Source organism: Trichosurus vulpecula, chromosome 5 (genome assembly GCF_011100635.1).
Source record: "Trichosurus vulpecula isolate mTriVul1 chromosome 5, mTriVul1.pri, whole genome shotgun sequence".
Lineage (NCBI taxonomy): Eukaryota > Metazoa > Chordata > Mammalia > Diprotodontia > Phalangeridae > Trichosurus > Trichosurus vulpecula.
Window position 1 is genome coordinate 2,029,686 of NC_050577.1, and position 18,835 is coordinate 2,048,520.

General features: G+C 57.3%; 1 protein-coding gene across 2 annotated transcripts; it reads left to right on the forward strand.

Annotated features, from left to right (window-relative positions):
- Nucleotides 1–480: 480 nt before the first annotated feature.
- On the forward strand, nt 481–17,323 carry C1GALT1 (core 1 synthase, glycoprotein-N-acetylgalactosamine 3-beta-galactosyltransferase 1). 2 transcript variants are annotated; one of them, XM_036760395.1, is made up of 4 exons: nt 481–645; nt 6,582–6,842; nt 7,525–8,192; nt 14,396–17,323. In XM_036760395.1, exons 2-4 carry the CDS (start codon nt 6,623–6,625, stop codon nt 14,597–14,599), a joined length of 1,092 nt encoding a protein of 363 aa, XP_036616290.1. In that variant the 5' UTR covers nt 481–645; nt 6,582–6,622; the 3' UTR covers nt 14,600–17,323. The 2 variants fall into 2 exon arrangements, with proteins under 2 accessions (XP_036616290.1, XP_036616291.1); XM_036760396.1 differs by lacking the exon at nt 481–645 and adding an exon at nt 1,216–1,306.
- Nucleotides 17,324–18,835: the final 1,512 nt, after the last annotated feature.

An 18,835-nucleotide genomic window follows, 5' to 3' on the forward strand; every position in this document is an offset into this window, starting at 1 on the left:
CTGCTTTCTGCCCCACGGGAGGAGAGTGCCCCCCAAGGGTCGGAGCCGCTCAACTGCTTCCCGGGGACGTAGCCGGGCGGCCCGGGCACATCCGAGGCGGCCCTCAACGCCGCTCCGGCGCAGGCGCACACGCGGCCCCGGCCGGGCAGGAGCCCGGGAGCCCCTCCCCCTCCCGCCGCGGACCACCTCCCCCCATCCCCCCATCCCATCCCCCCCCCCCCCCCCGCCTCCGGCCGCGGAGCCCAGCCGCAGCCTCTCCCCGAACACGTGACGTTTGCCCCCAGCCCCAACCTGCAGGGGCGGGGCGAGCGCGGCTAGCGGCCCGCCGGCCCCGCCCCCGAGGCGAAGCAGCCAATCGTGGTGCTCTGCGTCACTCCGGTCCCGCCCCCCCCGCCCGGTCCACGGCGCCCGCGCTAGCCCCGAGAAGCCCGAACACCGGCCGTGGCGGCTGCGCCCTAGGCGGGGGGGGGGGGGTGGAGGGGGAAGGGGAGAGGCGGGGCCCGGGGCCGGCCTGAGCCTCGGCCCGGCGGGCTCGGAGACGTCTGGCAGGCCGCGGGCGGCTCAGGCTAGCGGCGCTGCCTGGCGTCGGGCCGGAGAGCAGCCGTTCCGGAGGAGGGCGACGACGGGAGCCGCTGCCGGAGTCAGGTACGGGGGCTGCCGCCAGGCCGTCCGTCCCGGGCCGCGAGTTGAGAGGCTGCAGGTGCCTCCAGCTACCAGACCCTCAGCCCCCGCCCCGCCCCTGCGCGTGCCTGACAGACTGACGGGGGTATGGGGAGGGGCTGGGACTCGAACTCGGCTCTGGGCACGACTCGGGATCCCGGAGCTCCTGGAGCGCGCGACTTTGAAAGGGGGAGGGGCCCTTCGCTTTACAGAGGGGGAAACTGAGGACCCTGCTCCACGACGCCCTGTTGTGGCTGAGCGGGGCAGGGAGAGGAAGCCCGGGGCCTCGGGCCCCCTACCTGGGGGACCCCCCTCCTCCTCTCCTGTCCGGGCTGGGGCAGGGGCTGGGCTGGCGGGGGGTGGTTGCCTGGAGCCGGGATCCCCCCCTTCTCCCCCGACTGACCAGTGACCCCGACCTGAAGCCCCGCCCTGCCCGGCCCCGCCCCCTGCTGGTGCCCATCAGGAAGCGGGGGCGGAGCCCCTCTCCCCATCTCCCTCCCTCCCCCCTCCGCCCCTCCCCCCCTCAGCCGCCTGATAAGCCTGGCACTTGGGCCGGCCCCGCGGAGGAGGAGGTTGGGGTGGAGGAGGCCGCGCGTCTCTCGGGCCGGCCCCTGCTCCGGGAAGCTCAGCAGAGCGTGGCCACACTGTGAGTAAGCCTGTGGCCTCTGGGAGCGAAGGGCCGGCCCGGGGACGACCTGACTGCCCCCTCCCCCGGTCATTTAGAAAGAAAGGAAAAGTGGCTGGTTTCTCGTTGTTGGGGGGACTCCCCATGAACGAGTCAAGGCTCCTAAGCGGCTCCCTCTAAGGGGGGGGGGGGCTGTAACTGGGGGAAAGGGTGGAGCAGGGTGCGGGGGGGGGGGGCAGATTGGCTGGGGGGGGTCACAAGCCCCTGCGAAGGGGCTGCCTGTGATGGGAGTTCAGGGGGCTCAGCGGGGGAGCCCAGAAGCTTCTGCCAGGCTGGACCTGGGACCGCCATCCTGCCCGGCCTCGGTTTCCCCATCTGTTACAGGAGGGGGCTGGGCTCACTCCCTAGATGCAGAGCTCGGGGCGGCGTCTCCCGGTGCTACGGGCCCTGCCCTGGCCGACCAAGCCCTCGCTGCCCCCCTGGCTCCGATGGAAACGAGGCTCCCCGAGGAGGAGCGCTGGATCTGGCCGAGGCAGGATCCGTACCCACGGCCCAGGGTCCCATGGGGCTCAGCGCTCGGGTAGTCCTCTGGCCCCAGGCAGAGCCCCCTAATCCAGCCCTCCCGGGGCAGTGCGCCTCCCGCCTCCCTTTGCTTTGGGGGCCCCTCTGGTCCTCCTGCTCTGCCCAGGGGACCTTGTCCCCAGCCCTGCTTCCTGTTGGCTCCCCCACGGCCTGTGATCCAACCCCCTTCTCCACCCATTTTACAGATAAGGAGCCTGGGAACAGTGACAGGCGGGGAGGGCTCTTTGCTTGCTGAGCCCAAGGGCCATGCACTTGGCTAGCTCTAGCCCAGGAAGCCCCGGCCTGGAGAGCCCAGCCCCTCGTGGATCCGGACTACCGGCCTTGATGAGATCCCACGGAGGAGTCAGCTTTGTCCAGCGTGGGGGGGGGGGGGCTCTCGCTGCCGGGGGGGGGGGGGGGGGTTCCAGGGTGGGGGAGGGGACTATCCTGGAGAGCTTGTGGATCTTAATGAGAGGGTCTGAGCCTCCACTGGGCCAGCAGGGCCGCCGAGAGCCCCAGGACACGAGCTGCTCGGGAGAGTTCTCCCCACCTTAAAGACATAAAGGATTTTGACTCGAAGCTGACATTTTACCACGTGGGCATCTGTGACAAGTGGGTTGTGTGGGTCTGCGGCCCCTAACGGGGTCATTCATCTTGACCTACAGGCCTCAAAGGTGGGCCGGTCCTTCCTTTGGGCTCTCGGATGGCGAGGTCCTCGGCCTTTGTCCACTCGGGCCATACCGGCCAGGTCACCGGGGCCGGTTGTGAACTTCGGTCTGGGGCCACTCTGGGGCCGTGTTTGCTGCTGCCTCCCACAGGGGCTTGGGCATTTTGGGGGAGTGCCTCCACCACTCTTCTAAAAGATGGGGTGTTGAAAGTATTAGTGTCCTCAATCCCAGCTGATCCTCCCAGCCCCAGGGAAGGGCCCATCCCCCCACCCCACCAAGGACAGAGTGAGACCCCTGTGTTGGTGTGGGGACCCTGGCTCTAGAGGGAAAGGCCCTGGGTTCAGATTCTGCCTGCACCTGGGCGAGTCTCCAAGGCAAGTGTCTTTGAATGCCCTCCAGGTCACACGGGGAATTAGCCTGGACTGAAGCCAAGAGGATTCCTGCCCTTGTGGGATTTAACCAGCTTTGCCAGGAGGGTGGGGAGGAGAGTGAATGATGATGACTTTCATAACCATTGTGAGGTGATGGGAATTTATACGGAAATCGGGTTGGGCCCCAGTGCCTGGTGGGAGACCAGGCTGAAGGAAGTGGGGCAGGCGGGACCCTCGAGGGCAGGGGCAGACCAGCTTGGAGCTTTGAGTACAAAGGAATGAGCATTTATTGAGCTCCTACAGCATGCCTGGCACTGTGCTAATGCAGTACAAATAGTCCTCATGACGGCCCTGTGAGGTGGGTGCTGTTACTGCCCTCATGTTACAGTGGAGGAAACTGAGGCAGAGAGAGATTCAGTGACATGCCCTGAGTTTAAGACCCAGCTGCTGAGTGCCTAGGGCTAGATTTGAACTCACCCCATCCCCACCCCTATCTCTCCCCCTCATCACCCCCACCCCCGCCCTGCGAGAATGGCCACAAGGAGAAGCAGAGAACCAGTTTTGTTCCACACTCTACAGGGCAGGGCGGGGGGGGGGGGGGGGGGTGGGGGTGGGGGGGTGGGCGGGGGGGGGGGGTGGACTGGGGCCCAGAGCTGGTGACGCCTCCTCCCTAGGCTTGTGCCTCTCAGGCTACACAGGCTGGATTTCAGAAGATCATTCCGTCCAGCCCAGCTGGGCCAGGTTCGGGGGTGTTCTGTCCAGTAAACATCCATGTAACATCCTCCTCCTGTGACAGCCGCCGTGGCCTCTGCCATTTAATGTGAACCCAGACCGCAGCCCATGAGAGGGAGGGTCAGTGGGGGGAGGTGGCTGGGGCTGGGGGGAGGGCTGTGCTTGTCCACAATCCGGTGTTGGAAGGTGTGCTCTTGGGCAGCCAGGGGGGCTACCCTAGCCTTGAGCTCTCTGTCATCTGAGGCCGCCATGACCTGTCCAGCCACTGCTTCCCTCATCTCATCCTCATGAAGTTCATTTGGTCTGCCAGCCCATGGTCATCTTGGACGGAATTTTCCTTCCTCAGTTTACCCCACATTATACTTGTTGGTTGGACAGCCAGATGTGGGCAGAGCAGTGGCTTCTGGTTAAGTCCGCTGCCAGATGACTAGCAGAACCTCTGGAGCTGCCCAGGTGAAAGGGAGACTCAGGAGACACTGTCCAGCTGAGCCACTGCTAGGCTTCCAGCCAAGGAAGAGACCACAGTTTCTAAGTAGACCCAGCATGGGCCCAGTGGGCTGCAGATGTCAGAGCAGAACCTGTGCTTTCACTACAGGGGCCAGTGCCTGAAGCGACCCCAGTTTTGTCAGAAAGGCAGCTGGAAAGACAAACATGAACTGATGCAAAGTGAAATAAGCAGAACCAGAAGACCATTGCACACAGTGACAGCCGCATTGTACAGTGAAGTACTAGGATGACTTCGTGCTTCTCAGCAATACAGTAATCCAGGACAGTCCCAAAAGACTCCTGAAGAAGTGTGCCCTCTCCCTTCAGAGGAAGAACTGATACAACATGCTGTTCTCCACCTCCCTCTCTCCCTCCCTTCCTCCTTCCCTCTCTCCATCCCTCCCTCCTTCCTTCTCTCTTTCCCTCCCTTCCTCCCTCCCTCCCTCCCTCCCTTCCTCCTTCCCTTCCTCCTTCCCCCTTCCCTCTCTCCATCCCTCCCTCCCTCCTTCCCTTCCTCCTTCCCTCTCTCCATCCCTCCCTCCCTCCCTCCCTTCCTCCCTTCCTCCCTTCCTCCTTCCCTTCCCTCCTCCCTTCCCTCCCTCTCTCCCTCCCTTCCTTCCTCCCTCCTTCCCTCTCTCCCTTCCTCCTTCTCTCTCTCCATCTCTCCCTCCTTCCCTCCCCCCTCCCTTCCTCTCTCCCTCCCTTCCTTCCTTCCTCCCTCCCTCCCTCTCTCCCTTCCTCCTTCTCTCTCTCCATCTCTCCCTCCTTCCCTCTCTCTCCCTCCCTCTCTTCCTCCTTCCCTCCCTCCCTCCCTTCCTCTCTTCCTCTTTCCCTCTCTCCCTCCCTCTCTTCCTCCCTCCCTCTCTTCCTTCCTCCTTCCCTCCCTCTCTCCCTCCCTCCCTCTCACCTTGACAATGAGTGTCTTTGACTCGGCCTCTTTCCTCTTGAATCCTGCCAGTGTCTACGTCACCACTGACCAGCTTTGGGAGTGGGGGCGGGGGGGCAGCGTACAGTCAGCAGCTTTGTTGAGATAATCTCCAGTGTGTCTTCACCTGTAAACCTCAAGTAGAGAAGTGAACAGAGGAAAGGCCAGAGAAATTCCAGAAAACTATTTCTGGGGACTGTTTTTCCTCTACATTTTTTGGGGGGCGGGGGGTTGTTTGGCATGGGAGGAGGCACACATTTTTCCTAAGTTGGTAAATATCTGCAAAATGACCTCATCGTTTTCCAAAAAACCCAACCAAACCCAAACCTGTCCCTGGACTTTGGGCAACCCCTCAGCGTTGGGGGAGGGGCCTCTAGCCCCTAGTAGGGGGGGCACCCAAACCCCTCCCTGTTGTACTCTTCTAGAGACTTCTTCCCTGGAAGTCCGGGCCTCTGCCCACCAGTGGCTCCGTCACAGACACGGGAAGAATGAGCGTTCGTCAGATCGGTCCTGAAAATCCAAGTGGTCCCGATGACCAGCATTCACTCCTCTGTTGCATGGGGCTTAGTGACATCGTCCAGAAAGGCAATGGCCCTCCCTTCTGACCAGTCACCAGTGTGCGAATCAATGCCAGGCCCTGAGTTTGCCCGGAGTCGACCCCAGCCGGCCAGTGCAGGGTTTGCTTCCCTCCTGGGACAGTTGTATGGTGCATGGCTCGCCCTTCCGGAGGCCCCTTCCCCCATCTTTGATGCAGCTCAGACGTTGGCTGCCGTGTTTCTCCTCTCCGGCCAATCCTTGTCAGGTTCTCCAGGATTGCACCCATCTTTGCCTCTGTTCAGTTCCTTTGGAAGCGGCTGTACCCATTCAGAAGCCCACCTTGGGCTCGGTCTGTTCCTGCCAAGGCTTGCCACCCTGCATGAGACTCTCCAGCTCACCGGGCTCATTGTTCATACTTTGTGAATGTGAGACTGGCTTTTCTACCTTGTCCTCGTCTGCGCGCCTGGGTCATCCCCCATGAGAAGGATCCGTTCTGCCTTTGTATCTCAATGGCTACTGCCCTTCTGGGCACCCAGGAGGTGCTTAATAAATGCACATCAGCAGTTTGCTTCTGGCTAGCTCATGCCAGACACTCTCTTCTCTGAGTTAGTGACCTAGCAGTGCGGCTGCTCTCTGCAGGACCTGGCTCCAGGGGTGGTTGGATGGCCAGCAATGGTGGCAGGCCTCAGGCTCCCTGCTGGGTGTCATTTAGCAGACAGGCTAGGAAAGGTTGTGGGCATCTGGTCCTGCTCATGCAGATTCCCCGGTGCATGACTAAGATGGGGAACCCACGTGCACCCTCCTCCTCAGCCCTGGGGGTCCAGGGAGCCACATGCACCATCTTCCTCAGCCCCGGGGGCCCAGGGAGCCACGTGCACCCTCCTCCTTGGCCCCAGGAGCCCAGTCTGATGCCCTGTTGGACTGGCCATGGCCGCCTCCTCCCTGGGCAGCGGCAGGGGTGGGCACAACACACTGATATTTGGATGTTTGAGCACCTCTCTCTGTCCTCCATGCAGGTGATGAGCCCACTGTCCCTGCAGAAGGGAGCCCCCAGGAGATGGCCACCAAATCGCTGCCCAGCCTGCTCACTTTCCTGTGTGGCTCCGCGGTGGGCTTCTTCCTGTGCTATCAGCTCCTGCACATCCTCCTGGAGAAGCCGGCCGAAATCCAGCCTCACATTCTCCATAATGATCCGCATGCCAGGCACTCAGAGGACGTTGGCCATGGGCACCTCGAAGGCCAGATGGACTTCGGTGCAGACATCAGCCAGCACAGAGGTGAGGGGGCAGACATCGGGGGCATGGCTAGACGTGTTTCCGGCCCCTCCTTTGCCTGTCTTCGTGTCCTGGGGAAGAGATGGCCAGGCTCAGAGGCCAGAGGGGCGTCAGCTTTGTAGAGCAGGGCCAGAGGGGATGGGGTGGCATGGCCTGGCCCCTTCCCAAGGCCTCTCAGTGGCAGTGGGGTCCACTTGTTAACCAGGTAATTAATTGCCTTTGGGGACCTTGGGTCTCCTGACCCTCTGAGACACACAGAGGCCTGGGAGCAGCTTTGTGCCTTAGCCAGTCTTTTCATCATCTTCTTGGGCCCCAGTTCCTGCTCCTGATGCCTCTGCCCCCATCATGCCCACTCAGGGCCCTTTGTTCTCTGGGCATCACCCAGGGCTCTGGGGTGTCTATTGAGGCTTGGCCCTGGGAGGGCCTGCAGCTTCCCTAGGGGCCTGACCCTGCTCCCTTCCCCGAGCTTCAGGGATGTGATGGTCCCCTCCTCAGCTGTCTGGTGCCCATATGCACCTGATATCACACGTGGCAACGTGGGAAGGCTGCTCAGGTGATAGTGGGCACGTCTCACCCAGGGAGCTGGGCCCTCTGTGGGCCGTGGTCAGGTGGTTCAGGCCAGGGTGGAGGCAGCGGCTTCGTTCCGTGACCGCATGCCCTGACCTCCACCATCTCTGCTCCCCAGATGAGGATAAGCGCATGGCCGAGGAGCTCTACCGCAAGGTCAGGGTTCTCTGCTGGGTCATGACGGGGCCTCAGAACCTCGAGAAGAAGGCTAGGCACGTCAAGGCCACGTGGGGCCAGCGCTGTAACAAGATCCTGTTCATGAGCTCAGAAGAGAACAAGGACTTCCCCACCGTGGGGCTGGACACGCGCGAGGGCCGCGACCAGCTCTACTGGAAGACCATCAAGGCCTTCCAGTATGTGTACGAACACTACCCAGATGACGCCGACTGGTTCATGAAGGCCGATGACGACACCTACGTCGTCCTGGACAACCTGCGCTGGCTGCTGTCCCGGCACGACCCTGCCAAGCCCATCTACTTTGGGCGACGCTTCAAGCCCTACGTGAAGCAGGGCTACATGAGCGGGGGCGCTGGTTACGTGCTCAGCAAGGAGGCCCTCAGGAGGTTTGTGGAGGCCTTCAGGACCAACAGGTGCTCACATAGCTCCTCCGTGGAGGACCTGGCACTCGGCAAGTGCATGGAGACCATTGGCGTGGAGGCCGGAGACTCGCGGGACCCCAGTGGCAAGGAGACCTTCCACCCCTTTGTCCCCGAGCACCACCTCATCAGGGGCTACCTGCCCAAGACCTTCTGGTACTGGAACTATAACTACTACCCTCCTGTCGAGGTAAGGAGCTGGCTGGGAAGCTGAGCGAGGGGACTGGTGCGGGCCAACTCCGTGGCCAGCCTTTGGGGCATCGCACGAGTCTGTCAAGGTCACCCTGGTGCGCGGATTTGGGGGGTCTTGGGTCTGAGCCTCAGAGGGGCCTCGTCTCACAGCAGAGGCAAAAAGAGGGCCCAAGGTTACCCAGGGAATCACTTCTCAGAGTCAGTGGCTCCAGAGCTACTACCCTTTCCTTTCTACTTTATCTGTTTGAAATGTTTGTGATAAATGTGGGTCCCTTCCTAGAAGTGGGTCAGTCTCATTAGGCCTTTTCTGGGCTTCCCCCAGGGCCACACACTCACACACTCCCGTATGTACACAGATGTACACACACACGATCACATGTGCACACGCGTGACTCCTAGACACACACCCACATACTCATGTATACAGACACACCTGTTCATGCACACTCGTGCACATACACACCTGATTGCCTCACACACGCTCATCCATGTGTACATACTCACATCTACACTTATGCACGCGCACACATATGCTCACATGTGCACACGCATGACTCCTAGACACACTTACACCCACATACTCATGTATACAGACACACCTGTTCACGCACACTCGTGCACATACACACCTGATTGCCTCACACACGCTCATCCATGTGTACATACTCACGTCTACACTTATGCACGCGCACACATATGCTCACATGTGCACACGCATGACTCCTAGACACACACCCACATACTCATGTATACAGACACACCTATTCACACACACTCGTGCACATACACACCTGATTGCCTCCTCCATTCATCCCCTTCCCCGTTCTTACACGCATGCGCACATGCACACACACACACACTCCCATATGTACACAGATGTACACACACACTCTCACATGTGCACATGCACGACTCCTAGACACACACCCACATACTCATGTATACAGACACACCTGTTCATGCACACTCGTGCACATACACACCTGATTGCCTCCTCCGTTCATCCCCTTCCCCACTCTTACACGCACACACACACACTCACACACATACTCACACACTCCCGTATGTACACAGATGTATACACACACGCTCATCCATGTGTACATACTCACATCTACACAGACACGTGTACATGCGCACACATACGCTCACATGTGCACACGCATGACTCCTAGACACACTTACACCCACATATTCATGTATACAGACACACCTGTTCATGCACACTCGTGCACATACACACCTGATTGCCTCCTCTGTTCATCCCCTTCCGCACACGCACACACACCACACACACACACATACACACATACACACACATACACTCTCATACATTTCTCCTGGCTCTCCCTCCCCCTCCCACCTGAGGGGTCACAGTTTGGACACCCTTCCCCAGATGCGGGCACTCTTGGTTCTTCCCAAAGGCAAGCAGATCCCTGGGTTCTAATCCTGACTCTGCTCCTTCCTCCCCGACCCTCACTCTCCTCCTTGGTAAAGTGAAGGGATTGGACTCAGTCTCCCAGGCCCTTCCCCTGGACTGTGGAGGGTCCAGGCACCCCCTGAGGGGACCCTGGTTTGCTGGAGCCTGGATAAACCTGGCAGTCACGGGGCTTGGCAAGACTGCCATCGGCTCTTCGTGGCCCTGAGAGAGGCGGGCAGTGCCTGCCGAAGACTGTTTGTCTAATACCTTGTGTAAATGTCAGCTGGTGTTTGGTTTGGCCTCCCTGGGACCTGCCCCACAGGCAGCTGCTCCCAAGTCTCCAGGGCAGGGACCCTCATTCAGGGCTGCCACAGACCCCAGTGGGGACTAGGCCAGCCCCAGGCCTAAGACAGAGGCTCATTTCTAACAAAAGGTGCCATGTGCCCACACCAGGGCCCATGCCACTGGTGCCAGCTGCTTCAGTGCCCCTCAGGTCAGGACCCTGGGCAGTCATGGGGTCACCCCTGGTGTTAGAGGGATCCCCTCTGTTGTAGAGGTGGCAGCCTTGTGCCCTGGAGTTGTATGCCAGGAGGTGCTTAGGCAGGGCCTGGAGGCAGCCCCAGAATCTGGGTTTGAATCCTGGCCTTCTACATACTCACTGGTGGACATTGGGCAGGTGCTGCTTCCCCACTCAGGCTCCAGGTTCTTTGTCAGACAAAACCTAGGCCTTGATGTTCTAATGCCATTCACCTCAGAAAACTGCCCGTGCCTCCTCTAAGGCCTCGAACTGGACCCGGGGATACAAAGCCGGAACCTGGGTGGCTGCTGCCCTTGGTGGGGAATTCCCCAGAGAAGTGGAGGGGAAAAGGTTCTTGAGGAGTCCTGAAGGTCAGGGTGCTGAGAGGGCGTATACCACGCAAGGGGGCTGGAGATGACGGTAGAGTTTGGGAAACAAGCTGGTGGTCCAGGGAAAGCTCCCTCCCTACTCTAAAGCCTGGGATACAGAACTAGTAGGTCTGTGGAAACAGAGTGGAGGAATCCCCAGTGAGAAACCCAAATGCCTGGGATTGTAAGGAGAAGGTTCGACATGCCCAGTGACTCCCCAAGGGAGATGGGGAGCTGAGAGGGCCTCTGGGTGGAGGGTCCAGGTCTTTGGGAAGGGGTACTGCCTCCTAACACTGCGTGGAGCTGAAGGCCCAGCAGAGGCTGGGGATTGGCATCAGCTCTGAGCCTGGCAGGCTGGGGCAAGGAGGGCCAAGAGGAGTGCTTTCAGACAGCAAGGTTTACCTGGGGGTCTCCCAGGAAATCTGGGGGCCAAGAGGGGAAGCAGAGGGTGCGCTCGCTGTAGCTACTGGCAGGCATCCTGCAGTGGCAGGAGAGACTTTATTTTGGGTGGGGCAAGGGCCTCAATAATTTGTCTAATTTAATATATTTTATTTTCCCCCCAGTTACATGTTAAAACAATTTTTAAACTTTTTTTTTTAAGTTTTGAATTTCAAATTCTCTCCCTCCCTGAGACGGAAAACCTTGGTAAATCTTGTACATCTGGATCGTACACATGCAGTAGCATGAAATGTCTCCCTGTTGGCGATTTTGTACAAGAAGGTCGGGAGAGACTTTAGACATCTCTCATTTACCCCAGAGAAAACAGGCCAGAGACGTTAGATGGAGCAGAGTCAGGACTGACACCCAGGTCCCCAGACTGCGTGCCCAGAGCTCTAGGAGGAAGCTGTGGGCACGTTAGTGACAAGCTGTCATGCCCCAAACGTGGGACTCTGGGAGTCTGCTGTGCCCTGGGAGAGGACCCTTTGGGGCACGGCCTTTGGGATTGTGGTGCTTGGTTAGTGAATATTGCCTGGGACCTGGGCCTTTGTCAGGATGTGCAGGTGACTTGGCTTAGCACCTCCCTCCCCAGCTTGTGCTCAGGCTCAAAGGTGGGAACCTCAGGCCTTTGAAGAACATGCATGGGTTATGGAAGCGTCAGGGGTTGCAGAAATCCTTTTTGTATGAACCAAGATGCTTGACAGTCCAAACTGTTTGGCATTTGCAGGATCCTTGATATTTTGGGTCCAGGGTCCATCATTAGGACACCCAAGGAGGCCCCCAAACTCCACAGGGGAGCTGCCATTCTTGGGCCCTCTCGGTCATCTCTTTTTTTTGTAATTTGAATCTGACTTTATTTTTGTTAAAAGTATTTTTAGCATATGTTTTATTTTCCCCCAATTACATGTTATTTTTAAGCTTTGAATTCCAAATCCCATCCTTCCCTCCCCTCCTCACTCCCTGGGATGGTAAGCAATCAGCTGTGGGTTATACAAGCATGCTGGTGTAAAACATACAAGAAGTGAGGCAGAGCTCTGCCCCCTCTCTTGTCGGCTCTGTGGGACCTGGGTGGAGGTGGAAGCAGACCCAGCTGCTGAGTGGGGCTGACAGATCCGTAGGGTGGCAGCAGTTCCTCTTTGGCTTCCAGCACCTTCTACCCCAAGGATAGAGACTGGAGCTGGCGTCCCTGCTGCTAGAGAGCCAGGGCAGCAGGGGGGTCAGCAGGCCGCTTGTTGGTTGCATCTGTGAGCTGGTCTCTGCAGTCTCTGGCTGCGGTCAGTGGGGCCCAGCCGCTCCTGGATAACCTGGAGCCTCATATGGAGTCAGCCAGCAAGCGTGTCCCTAAAGGGCTGGACAGGCTGGAAAAGAAGCTGCCGATTCTTCCACAGCCAAGGGAGACTGAGGAACTCATCTTCCAAAGTGCCTGGGGCCAAGGCTGTTATGACCCCACAGTGACCAGGGCTGTGGAGAGGAGCCAAGGAGCCGGCCAGTGCAGGAAACGTGACCAGCAGTGTCTGCACAGCTACGGGCTCCAAAGTAGAACAGACGGTCCTCAGTGGCATGGATGCAGTGTTAGGAAAATCTGAAGAATGGGCTGACATCTATCTGCCCGTGACCAATGAAGAGCTAGCTAAGACTGCCATTTCCCTAGAAGGACTTGACACAGCCTCTGTCCAGCAGCAGAAGGAGCAACAGGAGCCTGGGCTCCCTGTCCTCCACACTCCTGCTGCAGGTCTGCCAGCACTCCTTGGGTAAACTGAGGCAGACCAAGCAGACTACCCAAGAGGTCCTCCTACAGCTCTCAGGCCATCAGCTTGATTGAAAAAAAGGAAAGCTGCATGGTGTTCAGAAGGTACTTGATGGCCAAGATCAGCTTCGCCAAATGTGGCTAAGCTGGACCCAGAAAGAACTTCAGGACTCTGGCGATGCTGCCAGTGCTGCTGCTACACCTGAGCAGGCTGAGTCTCATACCCTTGCCACATCCCAGGACATCCCCCAGCAGCCTCCCCACAGGGGGAAGAGCTTCGGGCCACCTTTCAGGAGCCCTGTCCTGCCAGGACCTCCAGTAGCCTCCTGACCCAGAGTAAAGAGCGGGTCAGCAGGGCCCAAGAGTCCCTGGATGAGATGATTGAATGCGTCATTCACAGCACACCCCTCACGTGGCTTGTGGGACCCTTTTTCCCATCTGACCAGACCTCTAGTGAGTCAGAGAAAACTCCAGAGAAGATGGACCCCAGCCATGGTCCAGGCAGGGGTTGATAGGATCTTAGCCCCGTTCCTGAGATTCTTTATCAGAAAGCTAGACTTGTCTCTAGAACCTAGCTCTGGGCAAGTGGGGTCATAAGACTTCCTGATCATTCTCTCAGCTTAAAGAAGCTAGCTGGCCAGAGTACCTGCAGCTCCCCCCAGTCTTGGTTCTAGTTAATAGGTATTAGGGGAAATGGCCCTTCCCCTCACATCCCCAGGGGCAGGATTTAAATAGGAAGTAGGAACGTCATCTCTAGACATGATCCAGGAGTAACCAGGGTGTGTGTGAACTCAAATCATAATCTGTGCTTGTCTTTCCACAAACACTTGCCTACTCATTGGAGAAATTATACTTTGCTGGTTGAACCAGGAGACGTAGGGGCTGGTAGACTAGCAATAACCCTTCCATAGTAGTAGGGGGCGAGTTCCCTGGGTTTTGGTGGGGAGGAAATGGAGGACATAACATTCTTCTTTCTCTGCCAGCCTTTCCAACCAACGCTGTAGAGAAACTGGTTTGTACTGACCTCTGTTGCATCAAATAAATTTTACCTGCATTAAAAAGCAAAAGAAAGTGGAAAAGCAGCCTGCTTCAGTCTGTATTCAGACAGCATCAGTTCTTTGTGTGGAGGAGGACATCGTGCTTCATTGTGAGGCCTTTGGGATTGTCTTGGATCCTTGCATTGCTGAGAAGAGCTCAGTCTGTCAGAGCTGGCCATCGCCCACCGTGGCTGATGCCGTGCACAACGTTCTAGTTCTGCTCACTTCACTCAGCGTCAGTTCATACAAGTCTTTCCAGGTTTTTCTGAACTCGTGCTGCTCGTCATTTCTTATGGCACAATAGTACGCTGTTGCCGTCATATACCACAGCTCATTCAGACGTTCCCCAATGGATGGGCATCCCCTCGATTTCCAGTTCTTGGCCACCATAAAAAGAGCTGCTATAAATATTTTTGTGCATGTGGGTCCTTTTCCCTTTTCTATGATCTGTTTGGGATACAGCCCTAGCAGTGGTATTGCTGGGTATGCAGTCTTATAGCCCTTTGGGCATAGTTCCAAATTGCTCTCCAGAATGGTTTGATCAGTTCACAACTCCACCAACAATGCATTAGGGTGCCAGTTTCCAGTCTCCTTTTTGATAGCCCTTCATGCAGGTGTGTGAAACAACTCCTTTCTCCTGAACGTTCCACCTCGTTTCTTTTCTCCTGCTCCAGGGCCCAGGTTGCTGTTCAGACCTTGCTGTTTCCTTCCACTATGTCGACTCTACCACTATGTATCAGCTGGAGTACCTCGTGCATCACCTGCGTCCCTACGGTTATTCCTACAGATATCAGCCAGTCTTTCCTGAGGCGCCAGCCAAGCAAACAAGCGAGGCCAACAAAAAACAAGACCCACAAGAGAAATTAGGAAACCGGTAGAGAGGGAACCCTCCTGAGTCGAAGGAGGCAAGATAGGGCCCACGCCCCAGCAGCAGCGCAGGCAGGAGAGCTCTTTGGACACTGGGAGCCTGCCAAGGAATCCATTTTAAATGGATGTGCCACCTTCTGTAGGAAGCAGGGACAGCAGCTGTGGAATGTGCCAGACTGCTGGTACAGGGATGGATGTATGGATGAATGGATGGATAGGTGGGTGGATGGATGGATGGGTGGATGGATGGATGGATGGGTGGATGGGTGGATGGATAGATGGGTGGGTGGGTGGATAGGTGGATGGATGGATGGATGAATGGATGAGTGGCTGCTCAGATGGAGATGTAAAGGATTTGTATTTCCCAAACTAAACACCCCCATTTGTTGGCAGCTGGGAGACAGCCTGAGTAAAAGAGTTTGCTTTTGCCTCAGACCCCTCCATCCTCCGTATGTCTGTCATGGAGGGAGGTTGGCACCCAGGCTCCCTGTGTGCTCCTGGAAGCAGCGGGTCTGGGGTGGGGAGGGGGCTTCTTCTATTCCAATCCAACCTGCCTTAAAGAGGAGAGCCCTTCTGAGGACGCAGGAGCTTGCTGCTGCTGCTTCTCTGGCCCCATCAGGCTTTGAGCTTGTCTCTGCTCCATGAATGAGAAAAGTGCGGGACCCTGCAGACCGTGGCAGCTCTTCCTAGCACAGACCTCACCATGGCTGGCTCCGGAGGAAGGTGACCCGGATGCCTTGTCCAGGATCCAACCGAAGACACCTCCCTTCCACCAGCCTGGTGTGGTGCAGGTGCTCCATCCATACCACTCTTGTCCACTGTCCATCCCCAGCCTGGCCTGTCTGAAAGCCTCACAGACCTGGCTTTGCCCTGATTCTGCCTGCCTTCTCCCACACGCCCTTGGTCTTCTGTGAATGCCCCTTTTCCCAGTGTTTCCAGAAGAGGACCTTGAGTAAAACATCGCACCAGGCGATTGTCAGTCAGATGGGCTGCTCTCCTCATGTCCTGAGGGGACCCTCCCAGTGGTCTGTCAAGAGCATGGCCAGCCACCATCTAGGGAGGGACCCCAGGATCTCCCAAGTCCCATCTGGCTTCCAGAATCATCTTTTCACTGGCAGGGGTTGGAGGAAGAGGGGCTCAATAAAGGAGGGGCCACCTGACTCTGGGCCCTGTGCCTCCCTGGAGTGGGCTTTTGGGCCAAGGTTTTTAAGTGACTCCGACCACTAAGACTCCGGGGCAGGGCCAGCCCTGATGCTTCTTCCCCTGGAGAGCCAGGAGGCACCTGGGCCTAGCTTCCCTGCCCCCATGGTGTGTTTAGGTTCTTTTATGGGGGGTGGGGGCTCTGCCCAGACTGGGAGTGCCCTGTGGCCCCCACCTTCTAGGTGACTGGTCCCCTGAGCAGAGCCAAGCACTTTTAGGGCTCCTCTCTACAGAACCGCTCAGCACTTGGGAATGATTGTCAGTGGAAATGGATGGAGAGAGATTGGGGAGGAGGGGGTAGAAGGCTGACACCTCCCATCCCAGGGAGGCAGGGTGCAGAGGCCTCCTCCTGTGGCCAGTGACATCCAGAGAGCAGAGTATCATGGGAGGCCAGCTCCCCAAAGGCAAACCCAGGCAGTGTTTTTGTTCCTCTGTCCAGTATGGATCGCTAGGATGAAGGTCACCCTTGCTCAAACCCTCAGCCAAGTCTCCCATGAAAGGTTCCTGTGATCTGTGCAGACACATTCCGGGTTAAAGCAACAGGCTGTAACCTGAGATACTTAAATGAGCATGAGAATCCTTCCCCCAGCCTCCTGCCAGCTTGTGGGGGCATTCCACAACTTTGTAAAGCCCCTACTGGGTGCAAGGCATTGCCCTCCGTGCTAGGGGAGGCTTCTTGAGATCCCATCAGCCTCCAGCCCAGCTGAGGGCTACATTCATGACCTGCCGGGACATTTCCCAGCTCTGACTTTAGGGCCAGCAGATGGTGGAATTAGTGACTTCCTCTGAAGGAGGAGGGCAGGCAGTGCCCAGGAAATGGCAGGGGGCTAGCAGAGTCCAGGAGTTTCCTCACAGGCCCGCAGAAGCAGGTGTTTCTCTTTCCACCACTGGGTCCCCAGGATCCCTATTCTGCCTCATTCTCCTGAGGGTGCCTTTGGGCTCGGAGCGATGTCCTAGCCCTTCCTGGCCCATGCCTGAAAGTCCAGATGCTCACTAATGTCTGCTCCCTATGTCTGGCTTTGGGCAGCTGTTGATTGGGGGTAGTCACTGTGTCTGCCTCCGGAATAGCATCCAAGGGTTTCAGGGGCTCCCAGAGCAACCATCCAGGGACAGGAGGGGCTGGAGCACAAGGGCTTCCTGTGGCCTAAAGACTGGACTCTGGAGGCTGTGTTACTTGGGCTGGGGGGCAGGTAACAGCCTTATTCCTCCCTCCCTGGAGCAGTCAGAGAAAGCCTTCCTGTCTGCCCTCTGTCTCGTCTCCAGGCTTCGTCAGGAAGGGGTTTGGAGACCCGACACCACGGTATCCAGCGTGCCAGGGGCTTAGCTTCTGGAATGAGAGGGGAGGATATCCCAAGCAGGGGAGGAAGCTGCCCTTCGTACTTTCCCTCCTGGCCTGGCCTGGAATGGATGGAGAGGGGCAATGCTCTTTGTAAACCCGTGTTCCTGAAGTGCCTTTTGGATGGTTGTGGTTCTTTTAAATCCATGAATTTAAACCAAGAATTGCACAAAAATAAACATGAATGGCCATCTCCTAACTGTCGTTTTCCCTGATTGAGGTGTGTGTGTGCGCATGTGTGTCTGTGTGTGTGGTGGGTGATGTTGAGTGTCCATCAGCCAGTAAGAGGAGAAATGGGGCCCAGTGAAGCTGCATCCCTCTGTACAGAGAGGAACAGCAGGTAAGTGACTTTGCCTATGGTCATACAGGTAGGAAACTACCCAGATGCAAACTCAGGTCCCCAGTGATGCCCCTCTTCCACCTGGGGCGACCCTGCTGGAGGTCTTGTACATGGACATCCTGGGTGGTGGAACTCAAGCTCCCGTCCCTTGGGTGTGGCCGCCCCACTTTACCAGCACCCTAACTATACACCACTTGGAGGACTGAACCCAAGTTGGGATTCTGTCTCAGGGGCACCGTCCACACAGGCTGTTCTGTGGTTCAGCAGCAGCAGATTTAGTAATGTCCTCACTGTCCTGGGCACCACCTTTGGGTCAGGGCTCAGACTGCTTGGACTCCCTCCCTTCAAGCATCCCAGTGGCTCTACTCTCCAGATGTGATTTCTACAGGCGGATCCTAGGAATCAAAGGCAGATAGTGGGCACGAAGCCTGTCACTACCCCATGCTACCTGAGGGTCAGGCTCTCTGGACCTCAGTTTCTTCATCTATAAAGCCATGAGAGGGTCCCTATGTGAGTAGCCAGTGGGCACCACAGTACACAGAACACAGCCAGAGAGTTCAAATCCAGCCTCAAACACTTCACTGTGACCCTTGGCAAGTCTTTCAACCACTGCTTGCCTCAGTTTCCTCATTTGTAAAAATGGGAATCATAACGGCATCTACTCCAGCAGGGTCATGAGGCTCCAATGAGATCTTAGCGAACTTTAACATGCTGTACCGTCCCTTCCAGCTCTTGGGCTGTGGTGGACATTTCATTATAGTGTGGTCCACACCTTACAACAAGCCCCTAAACCACCCTCCTTATGTTGATGACGCTGTGGCTTCTGGCCCTGCCCCTGCAGCACGGGCTTACAGATTGTTCTCCTCCTAGTGGATGGCTTGGTCTTCACCCAGACTACAGGATGTTCTTCAGAACAATGGCTTTCTCTTCCCTGCCCTTGCGAAGTTGAGGATTGAGGCATTTAGCCAGATGGGATTTTGTCTTCCATTTGGCCTTGGGCTCCAGGTTGTTGAGATCCAGGTTGTTTCCTGCCTTGTGAATTTGTGCACCATCTCTCCAGACTCATCAGCAAAGAGCAATCTGAAGATCTGGAGACCTTCAGAGACTAGACATCATTAACTTCTCATGATCAGTTCAAATCTGTAAAATGTGTCTGACGTAGGTAAGCAGCCTGACGGATCAGGAAGGGCAGGGCAGAAAACTGATTATTTCTAAGGGCAGACAAATGTTGCACCCTGCCATCCCTACTTGTGAGCAAGCACAGATGTCCTCTGTCTGCCATCAGGAGGACGAGTCTAGTTGGTTTCAGGCCATAGACCCAGGGATGTGCTGAAGGAGCAAGATATGCCCCCAGGCCTGTCTTCCCTGATG